The sequence below is a fragment of the Buteo buteo genome, chromosome 11, assembly GCF_964188355.1.
Source record: "Buteo buteo chromosome 11, bButBut1.hap1.1, whole genome shotgun sequence".
In the NCBI taxonomy this organism is placed as follows: domain Eukaryota; kingdom Metazoa; phylum Chordata; class Aves; order Accipitriformes; family Accipitridae; genus Buteo; species Buteo buteo.
In genome coordinates this window covers 42,827,617-42,841,425 of record NC_134181.1, presented here as the reverse complement: position 1 = coordinate 42,841,425, position 13,809 = coordinate 42,827,617, and the positions used below count along the sequence as shown (strand labels likewise).

The window sequence follows — 13,809 nt, the reverse complement described above, 5'->3', positions numbered from 1 at the left end:
TTTTTTGGCTTTCCCCATCTACATTCATGTTTTGCATCTCATGTTTGTAAGCTGAGGTTCTTTACTGTAGGAACATACATGTCCATGCAGCAGTTACTCTAATGCAGCCCTGGTCCGTGAGTTGCAGCTGTGCGTGCTACTGCAGTGAGACGATACTGCAGCATGGTGTTAGAGGGCACTCTGGGCCTTGCAGAGCCATCTCATAGACTGGAGTCTTAGCTCTAACAGCTTGCCATTCAAGATTGATGGGACTTCTTGTGTTATTTGGATCTTGGCCAAATTTCGGTTTGTGTATAATTGCATTTGGCCTCCTGTAAAAGCTTCCTTTCCATCTCAAATGACGGTGGCGGTCTCCAATTCCTGTTATCTGGTGTGTAATCTTGCCGGGCTTCTGTTTAAAAATGACTTTGTTCCAAGCCAGGAGTGGCCGATTTTAGTAGCCAGACAAACAGCCCTGTTATAAATCAGAGGGGAAATAGGTAGGCTTAAGTAGTGCTTGTAGAGTTTGAGATAAGACTTCTGTTGCTTCAGCTTCCACTTACTAACAGGAAAAAAAGTAACTTATAGAGAAGATCTTTACACTGCCTTTCTGTGTCTGCCTTTCCATTTCCATGCTGTGGAGTGCAGGAGGGAGAAGGACACGACCAGGAGTTTGCTGAATGACAAACGCCTGGTTGCTGAGCAGAAGGAGCGCTACAGCCAATACAGTGTGATTGTGGAGGAGATTCCTGTGCAGCAAGGAGAAGCTCAAATCTACAAGGAGGACTATGAGGATGAGTACGATGACACTTATGATGGAAACCAAGTGGGGGCAAATGATGCTGACTCAGATGATGAGCTAATCAGTAGGAGGTAGGTGCTGTGGCTTCAGTAATGGGAGATTGATGGGAATCGCCACCTAGGGTTGCCTGGCTCGCACAAACCTGTTCAACGCTGGGTTTTGGCACTGTTTCTCAATGAGGATGTGCGTGCTTCAAACCACCCCTTTTTCTCCTGCTGCTGCTTTCTCTGTAACATGCAAGGAGGGAGATTTGGGTCCGTCTTCTGTTGGTAGGGAGTGTTGCCATGACACGCACCCAGGATGTTCTCAGGCTTCCACTTTCTATGTCTGCAGGACTCAGCCATTGCCTCAACTAATCAACAAATTTAAGGGGGCAATTTGCTGTTGTGTTGAAACTTGTACTCAGCAGTGCTTCTGCTTATAAAAAAACCTATCCTGCAGCAGGGGAGAATGGGCCAGCTTGAATAATCAGGACTGAGTGAACTGAGCACATAAAATGGCTGGTTAGCAAAGGAAAACTTCAAAATTTGGAAAACTGTATGGCTGGACTTCTTCTCCTTGCCAATCTCCTCTGACATCTCAGAGTGCTGACACCTGGAATTCAGTCCTGGATGGACTGCACAGCACTCTCCACAATGACTGACAGCTGGAGACAATTAGTTTTTAGGAAGCAAGGAGTTAGTTTGGGATGGGGGTTGTAGAATATTTATTTTAGAAATAAGAGCTAGAAAACATGTTTTAAAAGGTGGTTTAATATTTCTGAAAGTGGCCTTTCAAATTCTGATGTATTATGAAGATGTCACCATTTCTAACCTCAAACCAAAATGTATCTTTGGGGTTCCTTTGTCCCTTTTGGATTTTTTTTTTCTCTCCTAAACTGTGGTGAGGCTTCAATTTAAATCCTTTTTAGGATTTCAATTTAAATCTTTTTTAAACCCTGAGTGTGGCACTTAGTTCTTTTTCCCCTATTTCAGGTGCTCAGGTCTCACTGCTCCTAGAGAGGCAGTAGGAACAATTAGTGGATGTTACTGCTGAAAACTAGATCTATAGGTTTGAAGTAACAAAGGCTTTTCTGTTGGTTTTTTTTATTCATTTCTTTGGCAGTGCAATCATAAATCTGAATTCTGATAGAATTTAAGCACACGTGTGTATATATATATATACACACGTATATTAAAGAAGAGCTATAGGCATGTGGTAAATTCTGCCTCCACCCCCGAGGCCCTTTGCTGCTCTGCTTGTTCAGGGTGATTCATAAAGCTTGATGGATTTCTCCAAGTATTTCCCCCTGTATGAAACTTGGGCACAGCAATGAAACTGGGGCTCTATAGATAACTACTGACCAGTCATAGAGGTTTTAGAGTGTAGCACTTTCTGAACATTAATGTTTCTGTCCAAGCTTGAGGTTTGAGGGTTTGTCTTTGTACAATAGATGCCCTCTGACTGGTGAGCTAAAGCCTAGCAAAGTATACTCCTTCTAATGCCTTGTGGCCATGCCTGGGTTCCCTTCTCCCAGAGGAAGCAGTTGTTTCCTTGGAGAAATTCTTTGTGAGGTTTCAGGTTTTTCCTGACCTGCTCCTTTTTTTAACTATTATTATTTTCAGTAACAACTTCATAGTGAACATTCCCCAGTGAGGAACATGTGTTCATTAATTGCCCATAGTAAATGTGTTGTTAGCTACTGGGTCTCTTTTTTTTTTTTTCTCTTCAGAAAAAGAACCAAGTTATGACATTTGTAGGTTCTCTTTTTTGAAAGATATGATGCAAACCAAAAAGGATATGCTGTTCAGTGAAATGTTTGTGGCTGTACTGTCTTCATTGCTGACTGTTTGTGTCTTAATTCTCAGGCCGTTCACAATTCCTCAGGTCTTGAGACCTAAAGGACAGGAGGAAGGACTGGAAGAAGAGGAAGAGGATGAAGAGGAGGAGGAGGAGGAAGCTGACAAGGAAAGAACAAAGGTGACATTTAGTTTGTGGTTGCAGTTGCATTAAGATTTACCATATGTCTTATTTGCTTCACCTGCAGAGTGATGTGGAGTAGACTTCCTCTTTCAGAGAGTGAATCTTTTAACAGCAGCATGGAGACTCAGCTGCTTTTCAGAGTGGCTACTTCTGCGGTCTGCTGGACTGTGAAATGTCCCCCGAGTACAGCTATCCACTGCTTCCTAGGCTAACCATACTGGAGCAATGACACCTACTCCATGGAGAGGTTTAATCTCCTTGATTCCATAGACAGATGATGCCAGCAGGACACTTTGAGGGTCACTAACGCCCTGTTGTCATGGATGTACTGGAAATGGTGACGTTGATGGTGTTGCTGGCAGAGGTAGGATGTGGGAAGAAGTCTCAGTCAGGTTTTCTGCCAGGTTTTGTGTTTAGAGTCACTGACACCAATCCTGCTGGCTCAACCAGAAGAGATAATGAGCAATGAATTGACTCTGTTCCATTATCCAACAGAATCACCTCCTGCCCTAGCCTTTTGCATGATGCTGATGAGTTTACTGACCTCTTTCCTTTCTTCCCATGGTAGGACCATTTTGTGCAGGACCCAGCTGTACTGCGCGAGAGAGCTGAAGCCAGGCGGCTAGCTTACCTTGCAAGGAAAGGGTAAGTAAGCATCTGCCTCTGCGGGATGAAACTGTGGCTCCACAGTTAGCAGGTGTTTTGCTGCTGACTGGAATTGTTGAGGTTATACCTGTTCTTTAACATTCCTGTATGTCAGGGTCACTAGCACAGTGGTGTTAACTTCCTCACCCAACTTCTACTTCACTGCTGGTTGTTCTGTCCCATCAAATGGGTAGGTACATCCCTTTGTCATAAGCAGCAGAACCCTGTGCAAGACAGGATCTTAGAGACCACAGCTTCCCAGAGCTTGAACAGCTCCCACAGGGATTTCAGAACAGTTTAATAGCTGGCTTTAGCTGATGCATTCAATGTGTAGGACATAGTCGTTGTGTGGGTAATGCTGATACTCAGCTATTGCAGAAGCCCTGCAGAGCTGGGGTGAGCCAAGGCTCAAGGCCTGACAGCTGAACCCCTCAGGCCCGGTTGTCTCTCGGGATCGGTGTATTTTGTCCCCCAAGCGTGCAGCGTGATTGTTGCGATGTCCTTTTTCTGTGTACTACAGGCACAAGCACGACAGCTCTGCTGTTGTTGGGAATGTGAAGGGCCATGGGCAGAACCGGGAAACAGTGCAGGAACGAAGGAAGAAGGAAGCAAACAAAAGCACAAGAGCTAACCATAATCGACGAGTCATGGCTGACAGAAAGCGGAATAAAGGGATGATTCCTTCCTGAAAGACCAGGTGTTGGATCATCCCCAGTCCTCTGCTTAGGAGGAGACAGTTGTGCTCCATTCCCTCGGCACCCCCTTCACTCAGGGGACTGGGTGTCGTGGTTCGGTACCTGGCACTTCAGCTCATGCGGAATTGCACGCCCTGCGGGAGGCCTGCCTGTTCATGGGAAGGAACTGCCCTCCAGGCTGACCCTGACTGCTTTTCAGTTTATAGAGATGTGTGTATGACGGTGGGCTGCACCGCAATGCATTGGACAGGCTGCACCAGCCATTTGTTTCCTTTTGTACTATTTATAATTCTGAGAATTTTATTTTCATACCAGCTCCGTACGTCCTCTCCGCAACTCAAGTGGGCTTCCAGGCCACACAACAGGCAGCTCTGAGAGCAAGGCTTCCCTGGAACAGCCCTTGCAGTTTTCTGCTCCCCTGAAATGCCTTATTCTGAAGTACAAGTTGAAGGTTGATAAGAAAACGCTCAGGCTATTACCATTGCCAACAGACACAAAGGAGTTCAGGTGAATAAGACCTTATAAATTTCTGTCCCTTGAGTGAGGCTTGTGAAAACAGAACATGCAAATAAATGATTTCAATCTTTTAGTTGGTGTTTTAGGCTCTTACAAACCGTATTGATCTTTAACTTGGAGGAACCTCAACAAGGCTTTTGATGTGCTCTATCTGCAGGTAGTGAAATTCAGTTGCTGTTTTGTGTTGGTTTAGTGTAATGAGATCTAGCCACAGCCACTGAGACTAAAGGTACTTGAAAATCAGGATCAAGGCATCCTAAGCAAGATGACAGTAGTATGGAAATCACAGCTGAAGGCAGCAGGGTCAGAGTCCCTGGGGAGCTGCCTCCTCAATAACCACTTGTCACACTCTGTGAAGCAGAACTGCCCTGATCATCACGTTTGCTGTTGGGAAGGCTGGGAGCTAATAGTAAACAGCAGTTTGTAGTTGCTGGAAAGACTTCTCCTGAGGGCTGTCTTTTGTTACAGAGTTGTTCCCTAGGCAGGGAGACACACAGATTACAGAGTTTACCTTGTGACCTGTTTGTAAGGTGCTCGAATGCCATGGCAATGGCTTACTACACTGTGCCTAGGCAAGTCTGGAGCATCTTCCAGTAGCTGGTGATAAAACTGTTCCAGTTGCTATTGTCACAGAACATTAGCATGTTTTTGGAGTGCTGTGCCCATCATGGAGCTGAACTTTCAAGTAAACAATTAGGCTTTGCTTGGCTAATCTGCTCCAAGTGCCATCTCCCCACTGCCACACTGTTTTTTCTAGTACTGCAAAGGTGCCTGTGGTTGTCATCTGCACACTAAGAAAATTAGCAGTGGGTTATGTAGTGTTAAAGCTACTGTTCCAGGGTAAACCTAGTGCTGCCTTCCCACTTCGGAACCCTGCAGGAGGAGTGCTCTGGTAATAAGCTCTGTAGGCACGTACGTTGCTGCCTGGTTTTACGCAGAGGGCGGGGACTATGGGGCTGTATGATTAGCACCGCTGCCAAACACTATTGTGCTGGGGCTGTCTTCAGAAAGTGTAGAAATGGCTGTCACTATTATGCAAATAAGATGAAGTCCTGAGTGCTCTGAGGACAAGATTTTTCTTTGCATAAGAAGACCCCCTAATGACAAGGCATAGGAAAAAGGGAATTACGTTTACCAACTTCCCAAAATCCACTGTCAAGGGCAATTACCTGCTAGGATGACTAACTCTTCTCTAGCTACCGTTCTCCGGACTAATAGCTTTATTTACTCTCTGCCAGTCTGCTACAATGCTGTCCCCCCCCCCCTTCCTAATACTGTATTCATCTTTAGTTCTTGCTTCTAAGAAGCTGAAAATCTCTGTCACCTGCTCAGCATAGTGTGAAGCTATCAGCACTGCAGACAGAGCTGGTAGGAAAGCAGGCAGTCTTATACTGTACAAGATTATTCCAGGAAAGCTTAAACTGTTCCTCTTAAGCATCTCTAAAAGCACAGCTGGGATTATGAAAGCTGTAGTTGTTTTTTCACTAAAAAAAAACAAGCATAATGTTTTTTAAGTCCTCTGTGTTCTTGGAGTAAATGTTTTACTCCTGACGCCTATTTGCAAACCCAATAAAGCTTCTTTCATTAGCACTGGCTCTAATTTGCTCTGCCTCATCCATTGCTAAAATGCCTCCTTATTAGTGAAAATATGAGGAGGGAGATGAGGCTTCTGGCCTGGGAAAGTGGGAAGAGCAGGAGTCAATCACCCACATCTTCCTACAGCCAGCTGAGAGCCCAGAGTAATTAGCTGAATGATTACCCAAAACAGTACCTGAATAGCCCTTTGATGTGAAGAAAGATGTGTTTGAAATGGCCACCGAAAACAACAGGGGTGGACTCTTACGTGAAGTTGCCGAGAAGAGAATTACTCCTTCCCCTCTAACAGCCAGGGGCTGGAGCCACACACCCAGCCGAGGGGTGGATGCTCCTTGCAGAGCTAAAAGTGATTCCTCTCCCTGCGCAGCAGCTCCCCTTTGACCAGAGAGGATGGAGGCAGGCTTGTAGAGTACTACACGGGCCTGACAAGACAGTTCTGCCCCTCAAAGAGCTGGAAGGCACAGCAATAGCTAGGAAAGAGATCTACATCCCATGTCAGTAGGTTTTGGACAAGCTAGAAGTTTGACACCATCCCCATTTTCAGCCCAGCAGACTGACAGGCGCGCACATGCACTTGCCTGTGGTAGTTCAGAGGCTCAAAGGGCCAGTGGTGAGGCAGATTTCTCACGGGTTAAGGCAGGGGTGGCAGCAGCATCTGCTGCAGCTGTGACAATGTGACTGGCCAGGAACCAACCCAGTCCTGCATCAAAGATGTAAATGATTTTAAGTCACTTTTCTCTGAACAAGACTAGAAGAAAAGAGACAGCTCCTTAGCCCTCTCTTAAAGTTCTCATCAGGCAGAAGCCAAGGATAGTGCCAGTAGACCACAGCCGTATAAATGCTTTCAAGTCTTTCAAACCATTTTTAGGATGTTGTGATTTTCTTACACTGTCTTGAAATTAAGGTGTAGGGCCATATTTAGGCATTCTCCATCTCCTATGATAAGGAGAAGTTACAAGCAGGCCAAAGGATAAGTCAGGTGAACACACAGGCATGAGACATGGACCAAGAATTTTTTATTTTAACACACAGTAAGTTTGAGTACAGCAGCAGAACTCCTTGAGTCCATCTTGGTTTACATCATATCAGTAGACAGCTGATATAATCTGGCTCGGAGTTGTTCAATCAAGAATCCATCTCCATTTTGATACAACCGGTTTCAGGAGGCCGAATCCTTCTCTGTGGTGTCTTTTGCCACCCCAGGCTGGATCCTGCTGCTGAGCATTTCAGTCTTCACTTGTCTCATACTTGTGCTTGATGTGTTTCCACAGTTTCTGTAGGCAAAAAAAAAACCAAACGGTAATCTTAGCCAGCTTTTCAGTAGCCCTGGGATAAAGTTTCACTTTAAAATGCGAGTTATCATGAAACCTACATCCGTAACAGGCAACAGCAAGATGGGAAAGAAGAGTTTGTATGAAAACACCTCCACAGATACCACCAGGGTACACGACAGCTTGGGTACTGTCATCCTGTGCTTCCCTGCTAAGCGGGGGCACACCCTGCTCCACAAAAGCAACAGTCCCACACAAAGGTTTCAGGAGGAGCAGGAGCAGCTAGACAGCAGCTGAGAGCCACCAGCCCACGCTCATCCTGCTGTGGAGGAGGCGGCAGATGGAGTCCTCTACCTGGGCCCGTAGCTTTTAGACTAGGCAGGGAGGAAGCTGCTGACAGCCCGCTTCCCCTCTTCTCCTACTCTGCAAGCCAGAGATTATTAGAGCATTCCAGTCACATTGCCTCAGCTTCCCACTCAGACTGGAGAAGGCATCTGCAGGTACAGGATGCATGAAAGAATCCTATTCCAGGCACTGAAATCTGCTGGCACAATCGGGACGGAGGGAAGCGCTGCGCAAGGCCAAGGCGCATGCCGCGCTTTTGCTGTTTGTTGTAGAAAATGCTTTAGATTTTCAAAAAAAGTTAACTTCCTCGATAATTTTGTTTTCAAACCCTGCATAAGGAAACGTTAGCACGTAGAAAATGCTACATTAAAAAAAGGAGTTGAGTCCAAAGCTGAAGTTCAAATTGATTTTTTTGTTAGCTTTTAACAAATGACTTGCTAAAAAGGAGGAAAGGGGGACCCTGCTCTTGCTCTTTACTATATTTCCTCAGGTCCCTCAACACCTGGTGCGTTACGTCAGGGCGGTGAAGGTGTTACTTTGCGTGGTATTGGTTTTCAGCTGGTTTCATGACCTGGTTCAGGAGGCCAAAGAGCAGACATCACGCCGTCAGGAAAGGCGCAGGGCGGCTCTTTTCAGCATCAGAGCCGTTAAGATGACCTGGCTATCCTGGGAAACTGCACCCTGGGCGCTCCAAGAGACCCATGGCACATCAGCACTGCAGGACTGGGAAGAGGACCACTGCACCACAAATGGGAACCTGTAACCCGCTTCAGGTTTTTTTGTACTTGGTGCAAGAGGGAAATAACAGCACCTCCTGCCTTCTCTTGGGGCACGCATTGCATCGCCTCGTCCTGTCCAAGAAGCCATTCTACGTCCTGTCCGCATAACGTGGTGTTTGGGCAGTTATCATACCACCACAGCTCTGCTTTGAAACACAAGGACGACTTGACCCATCTCATCGAACGCTCACGCCCGGGACAGCAGACTCCGCTGTCCCGTACAGCGCTGCGCGTTCGCCCCTTCCTCTGCCAAGGCCTAGAGGGCTACAGACCTGCAGAACGCGAAGCCAACTCCATCCGTTTTAACATTCCTGCGTCCCACCGCCTTGGAAACCTTTTCCAGCGGCTCCGAAGACCGGAGAAGCCCGAGAACGCACCGAGCCCCTGACTGCCAAGCACCGCCGGGGCGGCTGCCTCAGGGGCAGCGCCGGACTCCGGCCTCGGCGCTTCCCTCGGCGACCGGGAAGCAGCCGCGGGGTGCGGGGCCGGCCTGACCTTCAGGGCCCAAGGCCTGCGCCCGGGCGGACCTCGCGGCGCGGTACCCCCCGTTCCTTACCCCCTCGTTGAGGTGCTCGAAGATGGCGTCGGCCCCTTGGTCGAAGGCGCGTTCGAAGAGGACGGCGCCCAGGACGATGGTGAGGGCGAAGGTGGAGGTGCGGCGGAACAGCGCGCTGTACGCCTGCCGCAGCAGCGCCATCTTGCCGGACCGCTCCGCGCATGCGCCGCCGGACGCGAAGGGGCGGGGCGCCGCGGCGCGGCGCGGAGCCTTCTGGGAGATGTAGGCGCCGCTCCCGGCAGGCGCCGCGCGGCCTAGGCCCGAGGGTTGGCCGGAGGTGAGTGCCGCCCGCGGTGTGGGGGGCTTCGGCCCGGAGGAGGAGGTTTGAGGGGCTTTTCTCGGCCTGTGGGTTGAAGCACCGTCCCCTCCTAGCACCCTTTCCCTTCAGCGGCTTCCGCTGGGCAACCCGAGTCTGTCTGTTCTGCTTTTCTGAGGTGAAATCAGCCCATTATAGCACGGGACGGTGGGCTAAAGGCCTCGTTTCAGCTACAGCAAAACAAGGCGTGTTGGGTGAGCCCTTCCCCGGCTGCTGGACGGGCCTGCTGCTGGCCGTGGAGCCGCGGGGGCAGCTGGGGGCGGTGGGCCTTGCTGGGGAGCAGGAGAAGCCTGGAGTGACCCATGAGGGGTGAAACGGAGAAGAAAGAGGGTTTTGCGTTAATGTCCTCTTCTGCTCAGCCCCTCGGGGAGGGCGGGGGGTAGTTTGGGTGTTTTCTGGTTGGTTGGGCCACCTGAGGAGAGCAGAAGGCAGCATCGGCGTAGTCCGAGCAGGAGATGGATGCTGTAGCTAGTAAAAGGCGGAGGACGCTTCGGAGGCCTCGGGAAGAGTGGGACATGGCCCCACGTGGCGTAACTGAAGTCGAAGCGTTGTGGTTTGCCGCCCTCTCTTCGTGTTTTTTCTTTCTGCTTCACCTCAGCGAGGGCGAAGGGGCTTCAGTGCTGATGGGGCAGAGAGGTAAATTTGGGGTTGGAAAGGGAGGACAGACAAGGGGGGGCAGGGGAATCTTAAAATTGAAGTCATCCCTCTGCAGGATTGTTGTTAAACAAGCATCTACATTAAATTTCAGAACAGATCATCAAGTGACACTCACTCTGTCGTTTCATTTGTCTCAGCTGCTCAGAAAGAGCATGTGGTCTGGCTGCGTAGTCATTTCTCTTAATTTTTTTATGTTTGCTTCCCTGCATGCAGCTACTGTGGAGATCTGTGGGGTTTCTGGGGTAGGGCAAAGTCTCTGCTTGTGCTGGAAGCCGCTACAGAGGCTGGAAGGTGCCTAACTTATTCCTGTGCCCTGTGTATAGTGTTAGACCTTGGGCCAGCCCGTCAAAAAGCTGAATTATTATTTTTCAAAGTTAACTGCTAGAGATTGTCTCTTAAGACAAATCTCCCCAATAGCCTATAAACTGCTACCACTGTCATGCATTTGTGTAATGGTCAGGTCAGTGTTAATCCCAAATCCAGCTCCGGATTTACACCGGGTGTAATGAAAATCAGAATCTGGCCCTCCGTCATTGTGAAGGTGCTGGCAGACTCTGCCGGCATTTTGCGTGTTCCCATAGAGATATGAGCACATTTAAATTGGCAGCTGAGTATCATAAGCTTGACACTTGGATTTAATTAACTTCACATCTGTCTAGATATCCAAAGTGGCTGAAATGGCCCTGAGCCCGGGCTATAAGAAAGCAGGAAATTGAGGTCAAGGCCCAGCAGCAATTCTCAGGGTTCAGCGTGGAGAAAAGCAGTTACACCCAGACGAAAACAAGTCTGCTGTATGCCCGTTTCTGGGTCACCTTCTTCCCTCTGTCCACATCTCGGGGAAATCGGTGAAAGAACCCCTGGAGAGTCCTAAATAAAATCTGTAGCTAACAGAGTGCAACATGGAGTGTTTTGGCAGCAATTTGAGAAGGGAAAATTTAGGATGGTGCACAGGAGATCTTGCCTGGAGTTTTACCAAGCACCTCAGCTAGATGAGTGAAACACCTGCTAGGTGTCTTAGAACATGCTATTTCTCATAAAACATTGCTCCAATGTAAGCTTCCAAGAGGCTTACAGCAGAGGATTTTTTTGTTAATACTTTTAAGCATCGAGATACAAGACAAAGCCCTGGCTTTTTTGTATTTGGATTTATGCAGAAAGACTTTTAAGCTGGTACAAAGCCTGTCTGAAATCGTTTATGGTTGCCTGTGGGTCCAGGGGTCTATTCGCCCGAATTCAATTGCAAATTAGGGTCTAGAAATGTTAAGAGGAAATGGCCACGCTGAAGCAGTTCTTTATAAAGCAGCTACATTTACTTTATTTCATAATGACTAAGATGGATTTAATTAGAAAACATCTCTGTTTTCAACTGAATAATGCTCTTTGTTTACTGTTTGAGCCATTTGGGAAAATGGAAATAGGTTAGCCAGTGTTGCTCAGAAGCAGCTTTTATTCCTACGTACTAGTTCAGTGCAAAGCGCTGTGGATTGCTGATACTGCAGAGAGTTGTCAGAATCCAGCCAAGATAATCCATGCAATTGAATTTTTAAAAAGATGGAAATAAGTTCAGTGTAATCTTTGGAGGGGGCGATCTCTGGGAGAATCTGATGCTCCTCTAATTGCTTTTTTTATTCCGTTCATCCCCTGCAATGGGAATTGCTAGGAGAATTTGGGAGCCGGCACCTCTGGGATGCGGGATCTAGCTGCCTGAAATCTGTAGGAGCTTTCTGCCCTCGTTGTTGGGGAAGGAGGGGGAATGAGCTTCTGCAATTATTGCTGTCGGGGTGATGAAAGGAAAAGTTTGAAATACGATTTCAAAGGCTGGCTGCTGCTGGGCTTCTGCAGGCAGAATTCCCATTGAGATCTGTGGAAACTTGTGTGGGACCACTGCAGAATCTCATTTGTTTTCCCCGTTCACAGCAGCCGCTTCTGCAGAGATGGAGTGCAGGAACCAGCAGCTGAAGCAGGAAGCTTTTATGTTATCAGAAACTTTGGGAAATGATGGCATAAGGTCCGGGAGGGAGATTTTTTTCAGTACTTAAAAGCCACAGCAGAGCCTGCCAGTGGGCCAGACGCAGAGGGTAAGAGCGTTCCCTCTGGATTCCGGCAGCCCCACCACAGTGCAGCAAAGCTGGCTGCCAGGCTGGCTGCAAAACCCTGGGATGATCTAGTAAAGGATGGGGGGAAGTGATGGCTTAAGTTTCATTAAGCAGCACTTGGTTTTGGTTTCTTGGGCTGGAGTAGGACAATTTCAGACCTCAAGCCCTAGAGAGCTGAGTTAACTCCTTCCTAGCAGGAGCCAAGTCTGATTGTGTTTGCAGGTGAAACAGTTTGCAGTCACATCAGGGAGAGGTGGCTGGCTGATCAGCATCGCCTCCTAACCAGGTATTCCACCTGGAGAACAAGGAAAAGGACCTTAAAACAAGGAGTCTTCAAGTTCAGTTGGAGTCCCTGAACGTTTTACCTTCAGTGTGAAGGTTTGCAAGCCAATTTAAAAAAATCAGATCTTTCCATTGAATGCAGATGGAGGAGACTACATTTTAACTGTGGTGTGAGGCCTGAGAGATTTCCAGGGGCTTGACTTTTGAAGCAGCAGTTTTCAGGAGTGGGGGACGGAAGGGAGTTTGGTGCAGTTGCTCATTAGATGCCAGGATGGCTGGCTGGCAGGAGGGCTTGGCAGAACTGCCTTAGCTCAGCTTGCTTGGCTCTGAGGGATTGCCTGTTGCTGCTCCTCTTCCCGCTGATTCTGAGGAATCGTTAGGGAGGCTGTGATTGATTCTGACCCTGTTTTATTTATAAAATCTTTATTTGTTGCACTGGCATCTGTGCCATTTTTTAAATGCATTTGGCTGTCAAGGTGTCAAAAACTGGAGAATTGCTTTTGGACTTTATCTCCCAGTCCATCAATCTTTGGCATTTATCAGGTACCTTTATATCGCTTGGGAGAGAACTTACAGCTTCTTCAGGGTATCTGTTGCACCTCCAGCAAGGACAGCAGATGGGGACAGGCCTGCACTTAATCACAAACCCCATCTGCCCTACCAGGGTCTGGGCTGCTCCAGGCCCAGCACAGATGAGAGCACTCAAATTCTGTCCCATTACTTCTCGGTACTCCACAGCAGAGTCTCCGGACTACAAATACATGCGTGATAAGCCCGTCTCTGCTGTGGGAGGAGAAGAACCGGGCATCTCCAGGTTGCTTTCAGTGGCTGTGGAGTTGGGGGTTCTTTCCTCCTGGCTGTAAGGCTGTTGTGATCTCAGTTATTGGAAGTGCTGTACTTGGTGAAGCAGACACATCTTGCTGCCATAGGCTGGGGAGAATGAGGAGAGCAGTTCTTGATGTAAAGGAGTAAATAGATGTCTAGGTGAACTGAACAAAATGTTATGTCCTTCAGTGCTTGTAATGCAGCTTCTCACTTGCAGCACAGGTGAGATCAGCTTTTTTTTCATCTTTGAGGAGTTGCTGGGTTTCTTCCTTACCTTGTAGAGATGGACACGGGGGAATTTCCTTCCTCTTGCGTGGCAGCTTGTGGAGGTTGTCTGTAGTATGGGGTTAAAGTCCTGGGGCCCCGGGTGGAGGCTGTGGCATGGAACTCTAGCTCCTCCTGATTGCACGTTGGATGGTTTCTGCTGCACCTTCCCTGGTACAGGTGGTGGCTGGGAGCCATTGGCTCTCTGGGGTCTCTGCTTTGT

The 13,809-nt window shown here is 48.1% G+C and overlaps 2 protein-coding genes across 8 annotated transcripts in view; one reads left to right on the top strand and one right to left on the bottom strand.

Annotated features, from left to right (window-relative positions):
- ASCC2 (activating signal cointegrator 1 complex subunit 2) overlaps nucleotides 1-8,422 on the top strand; it is a 39,487-nt gene extending 31,065 nt beyond the window's left edge. For 6 of the 7 annotated variants that reach the window (XM_075041885.1, XM_075041883.1, XM_075041887.1 and 3 more), the window contains 4 exons: nucleotides 628-852; nucleotides 2,629-2,740; nucleotides 3,312-3,388; nucleotides 3,909-6,194. In XM_075041885.1, the coding sequence (XP_074897986.1) occupies nucleotides 628-852; nucleotides 2,629-2,740; nucleotides 3,312-3,388; nucleotides 3,909-4,077 (583 nt within the window). In that variant the 3' untranslated portion in view covers nucleotides 4,078-6,194. Of the gene's footprint in view, nucleotides 1-627; nucleotides 853-2,628; nucleotides 2,741-3,311; nucleotides 3,389-3,908; nucleotides 6,195-8,301 lie in introns of those variants that run through there. The other variant, XR_012652377.1, reaches the window with a different exon arrangement.
- On the bottom strand, nucleotides 7,188-9,332 carry UQCR10 (ubiquinol-cytochrome c reductase, complex III subunit X). Its single transcript, XM_075041890.1, has 2 exons — nucleotides 9,147-9,332; nucleotides 7,188-7,469 (listed from the first exon to the last, which is right to left on the bottom strand). The coding sequence occupies exons 1-2, from the start codon at nucleotides 9,285-9,287 to the stop codon at nucleotides 7,422-7,424; spliced, it is 189 nt and encodes a 62-aa protein (XP_074897991.1). The 5' UTR covers nucleotides 9,288-9,332; the 3' UTR covers nucleotides 7,188-7,421.
- Nucleotides 9,333-13,809: the final 4,477 nt, after the last annotated feature.